General features: G+C 46.1%; 1 protein-coding gene across 1 annotated transcript in view; it reads left to right on the forward strand.

Moving 5' to 3' along the window:
• Nucleotides 1-16,990, forward strand: part of LOC310771688 (SH2 domain-containing protein 3C-like) — a gene marked incomplete at its 5' end in the record, with an annotated part of 20,040 nt that extends 3,050 nt beyond the window's left edge. Inside the window, 11 exons of the mRNA XM_083664236.1 lie at nucleotides 1,726-1,875; nucleotides 3,438-3,715; nucleotides 5,260-5,334; nucleotides 6,365-6,492; nucleotides 7,662-8,070; nucleotides 9,954-10,083; nucleotides 10,271-10,386; nucleotides 11,200-11,371; nucleotides 11,506-11,617; nucleotides 12,061-12,267; nucleotides 14,488-16,990. Coding sequence (XP_083520362.1) covers nucleotides 1,726-1,875; nucleotides 3,438-3,715; nucleotides 5,260-5,334; nucleotides 6,365-6,492; nucleotides 7,662-8,070; nucleotides 9,954-10,083; nucleotides 10,271-10,386; nucleotides 11,200-11,371; nucleotides 11,506-11,617; nucleotides 12,061-12,267; nucleotides 14,488-14,663 — 1,953 coding nt within the window. The 3' untranslated portion in view covers nucleotides 14,664-16,990. The remainder of the gene's footprint in view (nucleotides 1-1,725; nucleotides 1,876-3,437; nucleotides 3,716-5,259; nucleotides 5,335-6,364; nucleotides 6,493-7,661; nucleotides 8,071-9,953; nucleotides 10,084-10,270; nucleotides 10,387-11,199; nucleotides 11,372-11,505; nucleotides 11,618-12,060; nucleotides 12,268-14,487) is intronic.
• Nucleotides 16,991-21,855: the final 4,865 nt, after the last annotated feature.

The raw sequence follows: 21,855 nt of genomic DNA on the forward strand, positions 1-21,855 counted from the left end.
AGACACTGAAATCTGACTGTAAAGATATTTTAAGTATTTGTGTATAGATTTTGTATATATTTGTGTATTTGTGTATACTATAGATGTATATATTATAGTTTGTTTACCATTTAATTGTTGAAAAGGGAGAAGTGGAAGCAGAATCAATCAAAATGAGCAATGCACTCATCGCTCCAATGTAACGATATTTATTGCATCGAATAACATTTTGTTTGGAGCCACGAGGCAACATTTTTCATTTTGATAGTTTATTTGTTGCGAACCGTCACTCAGTACATATAAATCTGAGGTGGAGGACCAGATAATAAATACAAAAACACAAAGAGGAGCTTTAGTACAATAGGACTACATTTCAATTTAGAAACTGCAGAAGCAAGGGGGTCTTTCTCCCAAACATGTCTCTTTGGTCTTTGTATATACTGCCTCCTGGTGGTCAAATGACACATCAGAAAACTGTTTGCCATGTGTGCTACACAGCATCAGTTATTTCATGTTTTTCCATGACTGTGATCAGTAATGCAAGGCGTTACACCTTAAAGGGACAGCTCACCCTAAAATCCAAAATACATATTTTTCCTCTCACCTGTAGTGCTATTTATCCATCTATATCATTTTGGGATAGTTGCTTGAGTTTTGGAGATATCGGCTGTCTGCCTTCTCTTGAATACAATGGAACTGGATGGCACTCGGCTTGTGGTGTTCAAAGCACAAAAAAATACATTTGATAAACTCAACAGCAATGTCTCCTTCCAGAAATCATGACCCGGTTACTCAAGATAATCCACGGACTTTGTTGTGAGCAGTTTCATGTAGGAACTATTTTCTTTTGCAGTCTCATGTAGGAACTAGCTAGCAGCTAGCAGCTGTAGTTTGATCAAAAGAAAATAGTTCCTCCATGAAACTGCTCATAACAAGGTCTGTGGATTATCTTGAGTAACCGGGTCATGAGAGACATTGCTGTTGAGTTTATCAAATGTATTTCTTTGGCACTTTGAGCACCACAAGCCGAGTGCCATCCAGTTCCATTGTATTGGAGAGAAGGCAGAAACTCTGCGGCTGATATCTCCAAAACTCAGGCAACTAACACAAAACGATATAGATGGATAAATAGCACTACAGGTGAGAGGGAAAATATGTATTTTGGATTTTAGGGTGAGCTGTTCCTTTTAGCTTTCGAGTCTAGTCTCTTTTCAGGTCATTTAAAAATTAATATTGAAATGATGTTACTCCTTTACTACATGACTGCTATATCAATATTTGTGAACTCTTGTCACAAGGCTACAGAAACCAGACACAACTCTTTTTTTTTTTTTATATCAGCAAGTTATATAGCTTGAAGCTGTTCCATAAACCGTGAACGAGAGATTGATTTTGTGAAAGTGTTTATTTGGTCGATAACGTTTTAAATGAGCTTCATTTTTATGAGAGCGCCATCGGTTCTGAACTAAATAAATAAGTAATTCAGTCTCAGGCATCTTCTGCGTCTTTTCAAACTGACGTGAATTGAAACTGTACACAGGCGTCAGGAACAGGACAAATTCTGCTCTCTGGTTTTTGGCAAAGACAGTTGGATCTGTTATGAAACTGTCCTGGAGCTCCTTCAATTCAGTTAATTCAGCAATATGGAGTTTCTGAATGAAGCACGAAGCGTTTACTTCCGATGCTGGAGGATCGAATGGATAGAAATATTATTATACTGTATACACTTCTCTTTTCCGCCTGTAGGTGGCAGAGACCCTGGTGTTGCGTAATGGAGACTTCCTGGTGTGTGACTCTCTGACCAGCATCGGGGACTACGTCCTGACCTGTCGATGGGACCACGAGGCGGTGCACTTCAAGATCAACAAGGTCCTGGTCAAGTCCAATGAGACCAAGGTGACCAAAACGCACTATCTGTCTTCAAGGTCCTGCAGTCCACAAAACACAGTCAAAACTGGCTGTCCTTCCATTTTTTTATTCACTTGCTTTTACGTAATGTCTTTTACACGATTATGCTCTCATATTTTCTTACTCCGCAGACCTTTGATATTGTGAAGCCTTGTTTTGAATCCTTTTATATTATTTTATAATAAATTCAGTTGGCAGGAAGCCAGGAAGGACACTGGAGAATTATGTTTCTCGCCCAATAGTTTATTCTGCACCAAAAGAACCAAAACAGCACATGGAGGCGGAGCAGCACCACCGGTGTGTAGGTCACTCCTCAACCCTCTGAACATGGAGCAGCACCACCGGTGTGTAGGTCACTCCTCAACCCTCTGAATCAATTGGGTCCCTTGGGCTCCTGTCTAGAAGAGTAATAGACCATCTTCACAAACATGGCTGACGTACTTCCACCAGAGATAGTCCATTATAGAGATGCGTCACCGCAGGCTCCGCCAATCCTAACAAATGGTACGAGCAAGTCTCCTAAATGGTCACGTGGTCACCTCTCTCCCCTGAGGTGTTGTGAGAGGACTGTGCCTGGTGACGCGGGGTTAGTGCTGCTGACCTAGCAAGCTAATTAGAAATAGTGATTGTGAGTTCCCAAACTCCACATATAAACACAAAGCTGCCCCTTGTTAACTCAATATAGTTGTAACTAAGATATTTGATTAAAAAAAAAAAAAAAATCCAAACACAGATTTAGCTACTACATCAAGGAACTTCACATGTAGCTTTAGCTAATCGCTCCCAAGCCAACGTGAGTTCCTGTTGCCAAATCTCGCGAGAGTGTGTTGCTGAGACAGAGACAGGTCTTGAACTATTTAAATTTTCTCCTTATCTGTCTTTCTGAAAAATGCAATTTTCATGTCAGTATGTTCAGAAGATATGTGTCTTTGGAAAATGGGCCGAATATTTAATTTGATGATGACTATGAAAGAATCTGTCATAATCTGAGATCACGTTCACACTCCTCCCATTGATTCAAATAGACTCAGACCTGCCGAAAGTCTCCTAAGTGGGCGTGTCCGTGGAAAACCATGAGCAAAACCCACGTGACAAAATGACAGGAAGTGAGTTGAAGTTGGGGTGTCTTGCTTGAAATCCTATCGTCTTTGCTTCCACTCAATGTTAAAGGATGGCTTCACCGGTAATCAACCCACTTTGTATCATTAATAATCTGGGTAATATAAACACATGGGCAGTGTTTACCTTCTCTCTCTGTTTTCCTCACGGAGATCTCCCATTTCCTCCTCTGGCAAAGAGCTCCGTAGTGATGCGTTTTACGTCACAACGGAGCTGCGGAAGTTCTGCTGGAGAGGCAGAATCTGCTCCGAGGGCGGTGCTGTTATTGTTTATTTTTTATTCTTTAAGTAATTGCATGGAGAGCCTTAACGAGCCTTAATGACTTGGAGCTGATGGGGGGCGGACTTTCTGCAGGAGGATTTTTCTCCGTTTTTCTCATTATAATGACATGCTTTCTATTCTATTCGACTATTTTCTCTCCTCCCGTGCAGGTGCAGTATGTGCTGGAGTCGGACAGTTTCGACTCGGTCCAGGAGCTGGTGCGGTTCTACGTGGGCCAGCGCCGGCCGGTCACCCAGCCCAGCGGCGTCCACGTCTACTGTCCCGTCAGCCGGACGCTGCCCCTGCGCTACCTGGAGGCCACCTTCGCCCTGGCCAACAGCAAGCAAGGCTCCGCCTACTCGCCCTCCAGCCAGAGGGGGGCGCACATCAAGAGGAGGAGCGTCACTATGACCGACGGGCTGACCACTGAGAAGATGATGCCTCACAGGTGACAGAGGAGGGCGCTATACTGGATTTGGTGTGTGTGTGTGTTTTCAGAGTGGCAGAGATTAGGGGCTGGGTTAAAACGAAATCTGTATATCGAATCGATATTCATTTGAAGGAACTGATATTGATTCATAAATCCTAATATTGATCTTTTAACATAATGTCTTTTCCCATTGATACTTGAACCTTTAACCCCGTTAAACTCACGTGATTTGGTTCTTAGCGCAACGAGATCTCGTAAAGATCTGTAAACATTAATATGTTTAATAATACACCAGGTTAGAGGGTTCCTTGTACAATTTACCGCATTGGTTCTTTGAGAATCTCTTTCATATCCAAGCAAAATTGGTATTGTAACTGCAATGGCTGGGTTTCCCAAAAGCTTCTTTGCGCTAAGAAGCTAATTCAACCCTTCTTAAGGCCCCCTTAAGAAGCAAACGCGTTTCCCAATTGCTTCTTTACGAAGGCATGCGTTTCCCAAAAGCTTCTTAGCGCTAAGAAGCTTCTTTGACCCTTCTTAAGGCTCCCGTAAGAAGCCAACGAAGCCAACACGTTTCCCGATTGCTTCTTAGCCTAAAATTATCTTCCAATTATCCTCCGTTAAGAAGGCTGCGTTTCCCAAAAGCTTCTTAGCGCTAAGATGATCTTTCGTTAAGAAGGTTTTGTAAGAAGGGTCTGGGGCATTCTTAACACCTTCTTAATGACAAAACACTGGCAGATCCAGCCGTGTCAGGCAAAAGGAGATACTTGTGTCCACTGTTCCTCTTGTGTTTTTCCCTTTTTCCTTTCTTTCATGTACCCTTTAGTGTTTAAAATTAGGGAACACTTGAAAATCTCCCCTGTATGTATGGTTACTTGTGTTTTAAATGTTTTACCGTAGGCTATATTCCTCTAATCAGAATGGATTCCTTTTATAATGTTGTGGATTTATATAGCACCTTTCACAGAACCCAAGGTCGCTTAAATTCTGTAGTGTTTCTCTGTTTTGTTGTATGCTGTGTATATAAAGCAATTTGAACTGCAGTCCATGTCTGAAATAAATAATGTTTAATAAAGTTTAACATGACCATGATTAGGTGTTAACAGTGTTTCTCAACCACTGAGTCGTGGCCCACTGCTGGGCTCAGAGTGCCATCAAGTGAGCCGCTCCAGTTAAGATGCTTCTTAAGAGCCTTCTATTTTTTTTATTTTTCTCGACTGTTAAGAAGGCGTTTGGGAAACACTTCTTTGGAGCCTTCTTAACTCCTTAAGAAGCTTCTTAACTCTTAAGAAGCTTCTTTGTTGGGAAACTCAGCCAATATCGATATCGAACCGTATCGAATCGGAAATCGAATCGAATCGGGACCTTGTATATTGGCATCATATCGAATCAGGAAATCAGTAACCATACCCAGCCCTAGCCGAGATTCAGTGCTGTCCAGAAATTGAGCAGCCTATCATAAAATCATAACTTTTCCAGTCTTCATCATATTTGTCATTATTTATTTTTGTTCTTACTCTTATTATTATTTCATCGCTGCTTTCTGTTATATGTATGATGATCAGTGACCCAGACAGCCCCAGTCCAGTTGAAACACCGGTGGCACCAGAACCAGAGCCGGAACTTGTGCCCAACTGCAGGTTGTGTGTGTGTGTGTGTGTGTGTGTGTGTGTGTGTGTGTGTGTGTGTGTGTGTGTGTGTGTGTGTGTGTGTGTGTGTGTGTGTGTGTGTGTGTGTGTGTGTGTGTGTGTGTGTGTGTGTGTGTGTGTGTGTGTGTGTGTGTGTGTGTGTGTGTGTGTGTGTGTGTGTGACACTAGTGTTGTTTTTGAGCACTGACCCACCAGTACCTTTTACCTGAATTCTGTGTCTTCCTCACTTCACAGACATCATTAGCACTCCCCCTAGTGGCCTCCTCACTTCACAGACACATTAGTTATTACACCTGCATACCATGTGTCACTCGCTCACTCCCTCCTCCCCTCCTGCTCACAACTCAATCATCCACAAAGGAGGAGCAGACAAAAATGTAGTAAACACATTTCTCACAGAACCATAAAGCTAAAAGAGATGAGAGGCATAAACTTTTAAAGCAACAGACAATATTGATTTGATGGACATTGACATAATGGACAAAACCCAGAGGGTTTTAAAGACCAGAGAGACCAAAGATCTTTAAAGATGGAACATTATGGCCATAACTGTTGGAAGAATTCACCATCTGTCACTGTCTAAAATGATACCTACCTGTGTATCTTAGACATTAGTTTAATATTGATACATGATGCATGTGTATCTTAGACATTAGTTTAATATTGATACATGATGCATGTGTATCTTAGACATTAGTTTAGTATTGATTTAGCTCTCGTGGCAGTAAATCCTCCAAATAATTCACATTACTACATTTGACTGCTCCTGCTTTTAAGCCCAATAACACCGGTAAAGAGATGTGTCTATATCACTATATGGAGGGAAAATGTCTTTCAGGGCACAAACAAACCAAAGTGCCTCCCTCCCAATTATGTAATAGTCAATCAGCTTTTACATTCTTAGCCACTCCCTTTTCTGTCATGTGACACCCTGACCCCACAGCGCCCCCGTGTGGTTCCTCTCTTCACGACCTTGACAGAGGCACCAGTCATTAACCTGCTGATGATGTTCTGCTTGCAGCCCGTCCACCATCCACCACCACAAAGATGCAATGCGGAACTGTGCCATGAGCCTGGACCAGATCCAGGAGTACCGCTGCCCCCTGTCGCCTGTAGGGGAAAGCCCTCTGTCTCCTGCATATAGTGCGAGTGAGTATCACACACACACGCACACATGCACGCACATGCACACACACACACACACACACACACACACACACTCACACATGCACGCACATGCACACACACGCGCACGCACACACTCACTGAATCTGAACTGAATTTTGGTCACTAATTAGCTATTTTTGCCCATTTAGTTGGCCCCAGAGCCGTGTAGATAGAAGAGTCGCGACATCTCCATTCACTCCAATGGAGCAGTTTTTTACTCTCAAGAGTTCCAGGAAGTAAGGTTCTGGATTAAGCAGCACTGTTGAGTTGCACCAAAATGGACAGTTTGTGTTGTACTCTGAAAGGGTTTTTCACCCCTTGATTCAAATTGTACATTATCAGCTTTATTTTAGCATGCAAAAGTAGCGCGAGACCCATTCCTGGCTGTTCATTGGCTAATGAGTCACGCATTTTGGTCCTCCGCTGACGCCACTCTCCCTCTAGAGGACACTAGTTGGCCCTAATGACCTAATTCAAAAATGCAGCCCTGTCTGCTCGGGCCCCCTGCAGGTAGCCCTGCCACATAGCATATGAATGCTGCTCGGGCCCCCTGCAGGTAGCCCTGCCACATAGCATATGAATGCTGTCAGGCTGACGGTGGCAGAAGAGAATGAAACAGACACATATGCTTTTGGGCGTGATTGACGGGTCGCTTGTCCAGTGATCGCGCAGCTCGCCGATCACGGACCAATAGAGGGTATGCATGTGATGTCACAGAGGCAGAAGTCACTGTGGGGTCACGCCCACTGAGTCACAGCAAGACTGAGCTTGAATGCAGTAATCAGCCTAGATAACTGACACCTGCTGCTCAGGGAGGAACTTGACACTCATTTTGACACTCGTTCCCGATTGAGGGGGCGTGTTCCAGTGGGTGTGTGCATACCCTCTATAGCAGCCAGCGTCTGGCTAAAACAAAAAGAGAGAGAGAGAGAGAGATGGGAGAGAGAGGGGAGAGAGAGGGAGAGGGAGAGAGAGAGAGAGAGAGAGAGAGAGAGATGGGGGCGGTCAAAATGCCAAACTTCAAACGCGAGTCCACAAACAAATGGGTGATGTCCCTTACCCCCCCCCTCTCTCTCTCTCTCTCTCTCTCCCTCTCTCTCCCCTCTCTCTCCCCTCTCTCTCCCTCTCTCTCCCTCTCTCTCTCTCACCAGTCACCAGGCACAGAACGCAGTCAGGTGGGCGTGTCCTGGCCGTGGTCCCGCCCTCTCCCGCCATGCGTCGTTCCAGCGACCCTCAGCTCAGCCCCTCGGCCAACAACAACCCTCCCGAGCACCCCGCCCACACCTCCCACTCGGCGCACTCCTCGCCCGCCCATCACCCCATCTACCAATCGCACGCCTCGGACACGCCCGCCCATCACCCCATCTACCAATCGCACGCCTCGGACACAGCAGGAAGCTACTGTGACCTCAGACCGTGTCCTCCCAAACCGCCGGCGAAGAAGAGCTACGTGGAGCGACTGCGGGTGGAGGAGGGCAGGGAGGAGGGAGCGAGGGAGGAGGGAGAAGGAGTGTTCAGCACGCCACAGGTGGAGACGGCTTCCTCGCTCAGACCATCTAGGTATTGGACACACACAATCACACAATCTCACACACACACACACACACACACACACACACACACACACACACACACACACACACACACACACACACACACACACACACACACTCTCTCTCTCTCTCTCTCTCTCTTTCTCCCTCACTTGCACCAAAAAGTATTTGTAAGAAAACGGACTCAGAAAGTCTAGTGAGTTTAGTGAGTGAGTGACTCAGGTAAGCCGGGAATCACAGAAAAGTAGACTACCGGTACATTGAATTTCAAATATGTTCCTGTAATTGGCTGAATTTCCTAGCGCTAGTTCCCTGTGCAGCAAACCCCAGTCTCCAGTGTTCAAAACCCCAACCTCCAGTGTTCAAAACCCCAACCTCCAGTGTTCAAAACCCCCAACCTCCAGTGTTCAAAACCCCCAACCTCCAGTGTTCAAAACCCCAACCTCCAGTGTTCAAAACCCCAACCTCCAGTGTTCAAAACCCCAGCCTCCAGTGTTCAAAACCCCAACCTCCAGTGTTCAAAACCCCAACCTCCAGTGTTCAAAACCCCAACCTCCAGTGTTCAAAACCCCAACCTCTAGTGTTCAAAACCCCAACCTCCAGTGTTCAAAACCCCCAACCTCCAGTGTTCAAAACCCCCAACCTCCAGTGTTCAAAACCCCAACCTCTAGTGTTCAAAACCCCAACCTCCAGTGTTCAAAACCCCAACCTCCAGTGTTCAAAACCCCAACCTCCAGTGTTCAAAACCTCAACCTCCAGTGTCCTATTCCACCCGCTTTAGAGAAGCCTGTCAAAACCTGAGGGAGTTGGTTTGGTGCAACTTTTGAATGACAGCTAAAGCAGGAGCTAAAGCAGCAGCTAGTTAGAGGCACTGGCTCACAGAAGGACCAAGACGACCAGGGACGTTATAGCTGTGGTAGTCTCGCTGGCCAGCCTCCTCTCCCTTCCGTCTGAGGAGTCTGGCGCCGCAGGTCTCCATAGTGGGATTGCGATGGACGGCGCTTAGCGGCAGTGCCCTTGGAAAATAGTTTCCAACAATCCAATTTGCCGTTTTCAGCGTGTAGCAATGAGCTAGCGTGTATGTTTCTGCCGTTAGCTTGCTAGCTAGTTAGCGTTGTTGTTTTCACTGAGGCGGCGGGGCACTATTTACAGCAACACACAGGGAGGAGGGAGCGGAAGCCGCTCTGATTGACATGGTCGGAGCCAATGACAGAGCTTGTAATAAGCCGGGAGCGGACATCTGGCTGCCTCCGAAACAGTCGCTCCAATGGGAGAGCAGAGTAGAGCAGGGGAGGGTTTATCCCAGTTATGGAGACCTGCGGCGCCAGACTCCTCAGACGGAAGGGAGAGGATAGCCAGCGAGACTATAGCTGTGGTGGTCTGTTGCCTCAGCAGTTATGTACTGGGCCGGCCCTCAGAAATGTATGACATATCTATATCAAATATACACACATATATACACACATATTTGAGCACAATGTTTCTAAAGGAAGAGTCAGTGTACAGATTTGGTTTGGTTTGCTGATCTATTGGTTTGTATTCTCAATAAAGTGGTCTAATAGATCTGTGACAGAGGGTTGGATTGCTAGCATTTGTTTAAAGCTAATATAGTATTATCAGGCATATTGTTTGCTCGTGGTACTTTACTGGAGTATTCTATTGTTTTATGTTAGTAGTATGCTTGCGGATATATTTTGTTTGGCCGGGAATGCTAAGCCAAGCATCTTTCTATTGTACTCTCTTAGAAAACCTCTTTGTTTACCCATAGTCCTTGTCATTTGCTCATGTGTTGCAGCGGTTTAGTAAAAAGTGTTTATAATCTATTTGTCTCTATTGTGGGTTTTGTTGTGTAAGGTGGTCCTCTAATGTGATCTACTTGTACCTGGACAGGTATGAGTCCTGCCTTATGCCGGCTGAGAATAAACCTCTGGAGATGTCTGTGCTGAAGAGAGTCAAAGAGCTGCTGGCTGAGGTGGACGCAAGGACCGTCGCCAAACACATCACCATGGTGGACTGCACGGTACGTAACAGTACACACACACACACACACACACACACACACACACACACACACACACACACACACACACACACACACACACACACACACACACACACACACACACACACACACACATTTTATATATCATTTATTTTATTTTATTTTTTTATTGTATTTTTATTTTTTATTTTTTTCACTTGGGCAGGTTGCTAGGATACTGGGCGTAACCGCGGAGATGCAAAGGATGATGGGAGTGTCTTCAGGGTTGGAGTTACTGACGCTACCACATGGACATCAACTGAGACTTGACTTGCTGGAGAGGTACACACACACACACACACACACACACGCTCGCACACACACATGCGCGCGCACACACACACACACACACACACACACACACACACACACACACACACACACACACACACACACACACACACCTCATGCTTTCACCGTCTTACTCATTACTCACGCATCCATTAATTCAGCTATTGATTATCCCTCCTGTCTCCTCTCCTCTCTTCCTCCTTGTCCTTCCTTTCCTCCTCCCTTGCTCCTTACCTCTCGTTTCCTGCCCTCATCCTCTCTTCTTTCCTCTCCTTCTGTCTGCTTTTCAACTTGACCAGATCATATTATAAATGGACTTAGGGTCCAAACTGTTCGTTAACAACAGAATATCCAGTGAAAGCATCAATACCTCGCCTGGTCACCTCATTCCAGGCCCTATGAATCACATTCAATCTAGGACATTTCTCTGGCATTTCTACGTTTTTGCTGTATCTAAAATGTACCAAGACGTGACACTATACTGTGTCGTATCGAACCAAACCAACCGGTGATTTTTGTGAACCGTTAAACTAATAGTAGCCTACATTACAACTACAAAAAAATTGCAATCAATAAACTCTCCATTGAAATCCACAGTAAAACGATTGGACAGAATAAATGTGATAATATATCCCTCCTCAGGCACCATCTCACCAGACCCCCCGTGTATTATAATACATTACATGCTGTTATACAGTCATAAGGATTTCCCCTCTTGGTTTATAATAGGCTTTGGCCTTGTGCCATATACTTCCTTATCACTAAGTAGCATAAGGTATTAAAGGCTACTTTCTCTTTCCCCAGGTTCTACAGCATGTCCATCATGATGGCCGTGGACCTGCTGGGCTGCACAGGCAGCACGGAGGAGAGGGCGGCTCTGCTCCATAAGACCATCCAGCTAGCCGCCGAGCTGAAGAGCAACCTGGGCAACATGTACGGCTTCGCTGCTGTGATGAGAGCGCTGGAGCTGCCACAGGTAAGGGAGACACAAAGACTATTTCATATACACACACACACACACACTTATTTATGTTTTTTTTTGTATTTTTGTATTTAAAATGCGGCCACTCATCGTTACTTACGTCTCTCTCCCTTCCTCCCCTAAATCAGATCTCTCGTTTGGAGCAGACCTGGGTGACATTACGCCAGAGACATACAGAGGGCGCCATCCTGTATGAGAAGAAGCTCAAACCTTTCATGAAGAATATGAACGATGGCAAAGGTGAGATCCTAGTCCGGCCTTTTTCTCCTTTTGTAAATAGGACACTTATTTTGTGTCTACACTGTACTTGGAAAGACAAAGACAAGACCTGGGTTGTCTCTTATGTCTCTGTCTCTGCATATGTGTGTTTTTAAGAAACTGTGTGCGTGTATGGCAGTGTTTGTTTAGCTCAGGGGTTCTCAAAGTTTTGAGAACACCATGTCAAGCTAGCATGACATGGTGCCTTAGGTCTTCTAGTTTCAGATGCTACCAAAAACTTCACTCTGGCTTCAAAACCAACCACTCTGAAAGAGACAGTAAACCTATTGAGAATTGGACCAAATACCATCATATCACCTGACTCATGGCAGGTCACCAGAACCGTTCCCGCGGGCCCGCGGGCCGCACTTTGTGGACCCCTGGTTTAGCTGCATGTCTCACCTCTTCACCCTCTGTGCTTCCAGAGAGCAGCGTCGTGGCCAACACGTCCTTCCCCCACATCGTCCCTGTGCTGTCCCTGCTGGAGCGGGGCGTGGCGCTGGGCGAGGCCCTGGAGCCCTGGGAGAGCACGGAGGTGGGCGTGGATGTGGTCATGTGCCACCTAGAGGCCGCTCGCACCATCGCACACCACGGGGCCATCTACAGAAGCAACGCCGAGACCAAACTACAGGGTGAGGAGTCAGACAAGAGGCAGTTTATGGAAGGATGAAAGGAGTTGGCATCTGCCTTATATATTTCACCCCTTAACTTCCATTTAGTTCAGCTAACAATGTTAGTTTCTTTGTGGCTATCTACTCTGTTTTGTACATCTATTCTGGGCCAGTTGCATCAACTTATTTTAAGACTAGTCTAAAGCCTTTGTTCATACCATACGCCAAAGCCACGCTAAAGCCACACTAAAGCCACACTAAAGCCACGCTAAAGCCACACTGAAGCTGAGTGTCACGCTAAACCGCTCACACAAGAAGCTCTCTCTTTTCTGCGCCTTGCCCCCGCCCACAAATTGCATTGACTTCATGCGTGGCAGCTTCCCGCTTCCCGCTTGGAAAATAGAACAGAATCCTGAACGATGGCTTGAGCGTGGCACGCGTTCGCCTGGTGTGAACGGTCTCACCTGTTAACAAGGGTGCCGAAATGAAACTGCGTAGCTTCAGCGTGGCTTCGGCGTAGCTTCGGCGTGGCTTCGGCGTGGCTTCGGCGTGGCTTTGGCGTAGCTTCGGCGTAGCTTCAGCATATGGTGTGAACGAGGGCTAAGCCTAAAGCCCCAGACACACCAACCTGACGTCAAAGAACCAGCGGCAACCGATTGCTGAGTTGCCTGTCTGGGCCAGAAAGTTGCACTTTTAACCACAAAGACTACAACCGATGGTCAACTAGCACGTACATGTATGTTCTTCGGCGTGGCTTCGGCGTGAGACGGCGTAAGACGTCTGCGTGAGACCTACAGTATGCTGTGGATATAAAAACCATTGTTTTGGTACATACATGAAACAAAGCAGTGTTTGCCTACAATTTTCACACCCCTCTCGCTCACCATCGTAATATAGCTACTTCTAATGGAGAATATGTCTGATAAAACGTTGCAAATGGCGCTGGCGTTGTCAACACTTCTACCTTGGTTTTTGCTTGTGGAAGAAGGAAGGAAGAGGCAGAGGCAGAAAATAACTAAGGAGACATTTCTAAATGGGTGATATCGTACAGCGACAGGCTCAAGTGGCTCTCCACACAGCACGTATTGGAACAATCAGATGAGAAGAAGTTGAAGAAGGTTTTGTGCGCGCCCTCTCGTCTCCTGCACTGCTTAGCTACCGGCTGACCAGCCAATCAGAATCATTTCTCTCACCGACAACATGTCGTATCGGCCGAAAAAGCCGCCGACTAGAACGAATGGTGCAGGACACACCGTAAAGACAACGGCGACAGACGCTCGCCCACGGCCCAGACACTGCTGACTGCCGACCATCGGCTTGGCTTGTTGTGTCTCGGCTTTAAGTGAAATATTGAATGAACTGAAGTCTTTTCTCACCACAGCCTGTAGTGTTCAGACTGCACTACTAGTGTGTGTGTGTGTGTGTGTGTGTGTGTGTGTGTGTGTGTGTGTGTGTGTGTGTGTGTGTGTGTGTGTGTGTGTGTGACGTGTGTGACACGTGTGTGTGTGTGTGTGTGTGTGTGTGTGTGTGTGTGTGTGTGTGTGTGTGTGTGCGTGTGTGTGTGTGTGTGTGCGTGTGTATGTGTGTGTATGTGTGTGTGTCTTTACTGTATTGACACGTAATACTTCCTCATTGGCTCCCAGTCTCAGGCCAATACTGCTGCATTGACCAGTCTGTCAATAACTATCACATGACATCTCTGTTTCTATCATACCTTGCTATTGATCGGCCTGAGCTCAACCAATCGCCTTATTCGCTCCTTTTATCAACAACTCTAAAACCAACCAAACTAGAAAGATTTTCATCTTTTATCATTTCTCTGGCTCACGAGAAGACTTAAAGATTTATTTTTTATTTTTTTGCCTATGTCACCTTAGTAGTTTAGTTTTAGTTTTAATTGATTGATACCATGCTGTTAACCTCCATGTTTGCTTATCTTCATTTTTTTTTTACAAAACTAACCCTTCTCCTGTCCTCCTTTTTGCTCCTTTCTCACTCCTCCCTCCAATTCCCACTCACTCGTTCCTTTTACTCCTCTCCTCTTCCTCCTCTTCCTCCTCCTCTCCTCTTCCTCCTCTTCCTCCTCCTCTCCTCCTCCTCCCCTCCTCTTCCTCCTCCTCTTCCTCCTCCTCTCCTCCTCTTCCTCCTCCTCTCCTCCTCCTCCCCTCCTCTCCTCCTCTCCTCCTCTCCTCCTCCTCCTCCTCCTCCCCTCCTCTTCCTCCTCCTCTTCCTCCTCTACAGGATTTCAGGAGCGAGCAGAAGTGCTGGAAATCTTCCAAACAGAGTTCCAGATGCGTCTCCTGTGGGGCAGCCGGGGCTCGGAGGGCAGCCAATCAGAGCGCTACGAGAAGTTTGACAAGGTCCTCACCGCCCTATCACACAAGCTCGAGCCGCCTGTACGCCACAGCGAGCTATAGCACCCGCCCACCGTCGCTAAAACACCCCCCCCCATCCGCACTCGCCACTCGTAGTGGTATGGTCTTGCTTTTGCGCCGCAGCGGATGACGTGGAAGAGTCCAATGTGAACACTTGGAGGGGTGGAAGAGAATGAAGAGGCAGCTAACAGAGCATGGGCAGTGAGCAAGTTTCACTCACTATGTGTGTCACACTCACTGTGGACTCAGAGATCCTTCTGTTCCTCCCTGTGGACTTCCTCACTTACTGCTCAATTATTCAAATGACAAACGGGGGAGAGGAGAAGACAAATGGTACAGACAGCGACATAGGTACGGTGTGCCCCGAGGGACAAACAGAGCTGGAGTTTGGCTTTGCTACAATAAATACACAGATTCTCTTGTTTCAAAACAATTGCTGTCCCACACTGTAGCAGGAATGACAATAACTAACATAGCTCGTATAGAGATGCTGTTTGTATGTGTGTGTGTGTGTGTGTGTGCGGGTGCGTGTGAATGTGCGTTTACATTCCTACATTTTTGTACTTGTAAGTTTGTCATTAACGTTTCATGTGGTTTTAATGATCAAAGGGTACCAAAACATTATCGATGTTCCGACTGGAAACCCATGAAAATGTGTCAGTGCTCATTCCGAGGAAATCATGTTCATCAAACTCATGAAATATGTATCAGGCAATCCCCAGTGAATCCCATTAAAAATGTATCAGGCATGCATAAGAAAATGATCAACCGTGAAGATTTTCCAGAAATAATGCAGCAATCTTCAATATGAGGGCTTTTGAGTTGTTAAAAGCATTCAGAGCGCTAAGTAACTTAGCTCTGTTGTAGCTATACACTGTGTTTAACTCATGCGTTTTGTCGTACTTGCTCACAAAATGTAGCTAAACAGCGTCGGGAGAGACACTGAGGCACTGTTGAAAATATCCAGGATGTGTTCTGTTTAAAGGTACTTAAAGCAATATTTCACTTTTCACACAATATTACTGAAACGTACACAGTACGTTGGTGTGATCCTTTGGGCAGGTAAGATCCAGTGCCCGTGCATGTGTGTATTCAACACTAACACTCTGAGTTTGGGACAACTTAGTTGCTAACCTGTAGATTATAAATGTGTACAATTTGCAGTCCGCCAAAGTCCAGAAGCTGGAAGAAAATTTACTATATCTCTACATGGGCCCAGGACAGCCATTACTGGTTCATTTATAGTCACTTATGATGTTAATGCATGGTTGATGCATGTTACAGAGTATAGATGTTTGACCAAAGTGAAATATCGCTTTAAACCACCAATTTAAATGGAGACTTATCTCAAACATGAGATAAACAGATGATTTAAGGAGGATCATCAAATCAGTGATCGATCTCGAATGATTTGACACAGACACAGATGTCTGTGACGTCTTTCATCTTTTTATTTTCAATTTAAAAACCTGAATGGAGAAAACGTCCATAAACGGACTACAACTGAGACAGCGTAGTAGAGCACGACCCTGCTATGGAGGATGCTCTTTGCTTGGATGGATGTATTGAATGTGTGTATTGAACAATTATGATCCTGATGGTTTTATTTCTCTGGTGTAAAACAAGTGGTCGAGACTGCAGTGTGAAATCAATGCTGTATGTAGAGTATGTAGGCCTGAGAGGGCGGGAGCCCGCTCTCAGAGCTATGCAATCATTTCAACCAATCGGAATGAAGGGCTGAGAGACCCATCTAGGACAGACACACCCATTCAGAATAGGATATCTTAGAGATGTTAGACCTTTCACTTTTTTTCCTTCTGCCCTTCCTTCTCTCCTCCCACAAATTGTCGATCTACGATATATGAATGGACAGGTGAGAAAATGGCTCCAATACAGACTTAGGAGCAGCAAAATCATCTCAGATTAACAATTAATGAGACAAAATTCTAAGAATGTCCTAACCCGAGATCCTTGATGTTGAGGTCAGCTGTAACCCAATTATAGATCATAGTTTATAAAGTCTACACCCTCGTGCCACTTCCCACTTTAGTCCAACAGGGGGCGATCTTTAGTCAGAAAAAAAAAGTTCACACAGGCACACACACACACACACACACACACACACATGCACAGAGAAAACACTTTTTGTATGTGTGTTTAGAGACCAAGAGGATGCCTACTGGTTTAGGATCGATGACAACCACAACAGTGATGATGAAAGTGATGATGATGATGATGGTGAAGATGATGTAATGTCTTTTTATTTGTCTTTTGAATGCTGTACAGGAATGGTCTGCTGGTGTGAGTAACAGGACATTCTGGAATGAACTTGAAATGGAAAAAGATAAAAAAAAAAAAAAAAGATTTGTGACTGATACCATGTTTTTTATGTACTGTACATAGCAATTCACTTTGTTCTTTTTTCAAATAAAATGATTGCTTGTGTCACTGAGTTTGTTTGTTCAGAAAAGCTTGTGCACTGTCAATACAACAGTAACTGCATACACATTCCACACAGAATGAAAATTTCGGTAACCCTTTATTTTACAGGTACCCTAGTTACATATGAACTATTTGTAATTACACATGAACACCAAACGTAATTACACAGTAATTACCAATAGTTATAAATGATGTTCATATGTAGTTACGGTACATTGTAACGGACCTGTAAAATGGAGTGAGTCTGTTCAACTGTAGTTCATATGTAGTTACATGGTACCGGACCTGTAAAGTGGAGTGAGTCTATTCAACTGTAGTTAGTTACATGTTACCGGACCTGTAAAGTGGAGTGAGTCTATTCAACTGTAGTTCATATGTAGTTACATGGTACCGGACCTGTAAAGTGGAGTGAGTCTATTCAACTGTAGTTCATATGTAGTTACATGGTACCGGACCTGTAAAGTGGAGTGAGTCTATTCAACTGTAGTTCATATGTAGTTACATGGTACCGGACCTGTAAAGTGGAGTGAGTCTATTCAACTGTAGTTCATATGTAGTTACATGGTACATGATATATATATATATGTCAATCAAGCTTGTTCTCACCTCCCTCCCTCTCCAGCCTGGACTGGATTGGCCCTGATTGGAGGGAGGTAATAAATATGAAAAAATGCTCATTGTTCTGCAACTCTATAAATATATATATATATAAGGTGACTTCAGGTATTATGGTAATTATTAAGTAAGAAGCCATTCCCATGCTATGCAGATTGTTAGCCAGTAGGGGACAGTATCCCCATTCAAAGCCAAGTAAAGCCTATCCTGGTCTTGTCACTTCTCTAGTAGCCATGAGCATCCTGTTACCTGGTTCACTTTCTATGTTCTGTTCACATCACGGCAGGGCTGCTAAATGCTGGGTGCTGCAGAGTTTCCTGTCTGTCTCTAGAGTTTCTCCCCAGCTAACAAGCAGACAGGACCTTCTACTATAGCCTCTGTGTCAGTAGTCTTGGTCATACTACAGTGCATGTGCTAATGTCTGTGTCCAGTCTGCATGATTGTGTGTCCCCAGGCTTACTGAGCGTGTCTGTGTCCAGTCTACATGAGTGTGTGTCCCCAGGGTTACTGAGCATGTCTGTGTCCAGTCTGCATGAGTGTGTCCCCCCAGATTTACTGAGCATGTCTGTGTCCAGTCTACATGAGTGTGTGTCTCCAGGGTTACTGAGCATGTCTGTGTACAGTCTACATGAGTGTGTGTCCCCAGGTTTACTGAGCATGTCTGTGTCCAGTCTACATGAGTGTGTGTCCCCAGGGTTACTGAGCATGTCTGTGTCCAGTCTGCATGAGTGTGTGTCCCCAGGTTTACTGAGCATGTCTGTGTCCAGTCTACATGAGTGTGTGTCCCCAGGTTTACTGAGCATGTCTGTGTACAGTCTGCATGAGTGTGTGTCCCCAGGGTTACTGAGCATGTCTGTGTCCAGTCTACATGAGTGTGTGTCCCCAGGTTTACTGAGCATGTCTGTGTACAGTCTGCATGAGTGTGTGTCCCCAGGGTTACTGAGCATGTCTGTGTGTACAGTCTACATGAGTGTGTGTCCCCAGGGTTACTGAGCATGTCTGTGTACAGTCTACATGAGTGTGTGTCCCCAGGTTTACTGAGCATGTCTGTGTGTCCAGTCTACATGAGTGTGTGTCCCCAGGTTTACTGAGCATGTCTGTGTGTACAGTCTACATGAGTGTGTGTCCCCAGGTTTACTGAGCATGTCTGTGTGTCCAGTCTACATGAGTGTGTGTCCCCAGGTTTACTGAGCATGTCTGTGTGTACAGTCTACATGAGTGTGTGTCCCCAGGTTTACTGAGCATGTCTGTGTGTACAGTCTACATGAGTGTGTGTCCCCAGGGTTACTGAGCATGTCTGTGTGTACAGTCTACATGAGTGTGTGTCCCCAGGGTTACTGAGCATGTCTGTGTCCAGTCTGCATGAGTGTGTGTCCCCAGGGTTACTGAGCATGTCTGTGTGTACAGTCTACATGAGTGTGTGTCCCCAGGGTTACTGAGCATGTCTGTGTCCAGTCTGCATGAGTGTGTGTCCCCAGGGTTACTGAGCATGTCTGTGTGTACAGTCTACATGAGTGTGTGTCCCCAGGTTTACTGAGCATGTCTGTGTCCAGTCTGCATGAGTGTGTGTCCCCAGGTTTACTGAGCATGTCTGTGTCCAGTCTGCATGAGTGTGTGTCCCCAGGGTTACTGAGCATGTCTGTGTCCAGTCTGCATGAGTGTGTGTCCCCAGGGTTACTGAGCATGTCTGTGTCCAGTCTACATGAGTGTGTGTCCCCAGGTTTACTGAGCATGTCTGTGTCCAGTCTACATGAGTGTGTGTCCCCAGGGTTACTGAGCATGTCTGTGTACAGTCTACATGAGTGTGTGTCCCCAGGGTTACTGAGCATGTCTGTGTCCAGTCTACATGAGTGTGTGTCCCCAGGGTTACTGAGCATGTCTGTGTGTCTAGTCTACATGAGTGTGTGTCCCCAGGGTTACTGAGCATGTCTGTGTCCAGTCTACATGAGTGTGTGTCCCCAGGCTTACTGAGCATGTCTGTGTCCAGTCTACATGAGTGTGTGTCCCCAGGGTTACTGAGCATGTCTGTGTGTACAGTCTACATGAGTGTGTGTCCCCAGGCTTACTGAGCATGTCTGTGTCCAGTCTACATGAGTGTGTGTCCCCAGGGTTACTGAGCATGTCTGTGTCCAGTCTGCATGAGTGTGTGTCCCCAGGGTTACTGAGCATGTCTGTGTCCAGTCTGCATGAGTGTGTGTCCCCAGGGTTACTGAGCGTGTCTGTGTACAGTCTACATGAGTGTGTGTCTCCAGGGTTACTGAGCATGTCTGTGTCCAGTCTGCATGAGTGTGTGTCCCCAGGCTTACTGAGCATGTCTGTGTCCAGTCTGCATGAGTGTGTGTCCCCAGGTTTACTGAGCGTGTCTGTGTCCAGTCTGCATGAGTGTGTGTCCCCAGGTTTACTGAGCATGTCTGTGTCCAGTCTACATGAGTGTGTGTCCCCAGGGTTACTGAGCATGTCTGTGTCCAGTCTACATGAGTGTGTGTCCCCAGGGTTACTGAGCATGTCTGTGTCCAGTCTGCATGAGTGTGTGTCCCCAGGGTTACTGAGCATGCGCACTGTGTGAACAATCACACATTGGTGTATCAGTGCAGACAGAACCACGCTGATGGCAGTGGGAGGGGGCAGGGACAGATGGTGTGTGTGTGTGTGTGTGTGCAGTACATGTAGGAGAGCATGTGTGTGTGTGTGTGTGTGTGTGTGTGTGTGTGTGTGTGTGTGTGTGTGTGTGTGTGTGTGTGTGTGTGTGTGCCACTACACAGATGTTGTGAGAGCAGTTTCCTCCCTACACCCCTCTGCATGAAGGAAGCAATGGTACGGCCGGGGCCTGACAGCTGTTACACTGGGGGGGTCCAGTTTATTCCAGGTGAAATATTTCCTGTAAAAAGAGAAAGTATTCAGTCATGACAGTGGAATTAGATGCAGCATTACCCCCCCCCCCCCTTTTCCCCCAGAAGCCTTTGCCAGTGTGGAAGAATAGGAGACCCTATGCTAATCTAATCTATAGCACAATAGAAAATTGTCTTTGGCTCTGCTGTGTGTCTCCGCTCTCCATACAGTTCCACAGGCGTAACATGTCATGGCTGTAATCTCTAAGAGGATTCTCTCTGCTTGGTATCATGTTACATGTTCATTTCAGCTCTTTATGTTCCTTATTGAAACAGATCCAGGATCTCCCAACTAAGCCTGCCTGCCCCAACCAGCCAATCAACCATCATCAATTCAGCCCTAATCTGCCCGCCCCCAGCCCTTTTATAGCCAATCCATTGTGTTGCTCATTGTCATGTGATCATGTGTGACCCCGGCTGCAGTGTGGCTTTGACGTCCCATTATGAGACCATATTGGAGGGGTATTCAAACCTGCCTCTGTGGTTTCTTGGTGGGGTATTCAAACCTGCCCCCGTGGTTTCTTGGTGGGGTATTCAAACCTGCCCCCGTGGTTTCTTGGTGGGGTATTCAAACCTGCCTCTGTGGTTTCTTGGTGGGGTATTCAAACCTGCCTCTGTGGTTTATTGGTGGGGTATTCAAACCTGCCTCTGTGGTTTCTTGGTGGGGTATTCAAACTTGCCTCTGTGGTTTCTTGGTGGGGTATTCAAACTTGCCTCTGTGGTTTCTTGGTGGGGTATTCAAACCTGCCTCTGTGGTTTCTTGGTGGGGTATTCAAACCTGCCTCTGTGGTTTCTTGGTGGGGTATTCAAACCTGCCTCTGTGGTTTCTTGGTGGGGTATTCAAACCTGCCCCCGTGGTTTCTTGGTGGGGTATTCAAACCTGCCTCTGTGGTTTGTTGGTGGGGTATTCAAACCTGCCTCTGTGGTTTCTTGGTGGGGTATTCAAACTTGCCTCTGTGGTTTCTTGGTGGGTTATTCAAACCTGCCTCTGTGGTTTCTTGGTGGGGTATTCAAACCTGCCTCTGTGGTTTCTTGGTGGGGTATTCAAACCTGCCCCCGTGGTTTCTTGGTGGGGTATTCAAACCTGCCTCTGTGGTTTGTTGGTGGGGTATTCAAACCTGCCTCTGTGGTTTCTTGGTGGGGTATTCAAACCTGCCTCTGTGGTTTCTTGGTGGGGTATTCAAACTTGCCTCTGTGGTTTCTTGGTGGGGTATTCAAACTTGCCTCTGTGGTTTCTTGGTGGGGTATTCAAACCTGCCTCTGTGGTTTCTTGGTGGGGTATTCAAACC

Source organism: Poromitra crassiceps, assembly GCF_964638095.1.
Source record: "Poromitra crassiceps genome assembly, contig: HAP1_SCAFFOLD_1038, whole genome shotgun sequence".
Lineage (NCBI taxonomy): Eukaryota > Metazoa > Chordata > Actinopteri > Beryciformes > Melamphaidae > Poromitra > Poromitra crassiceps.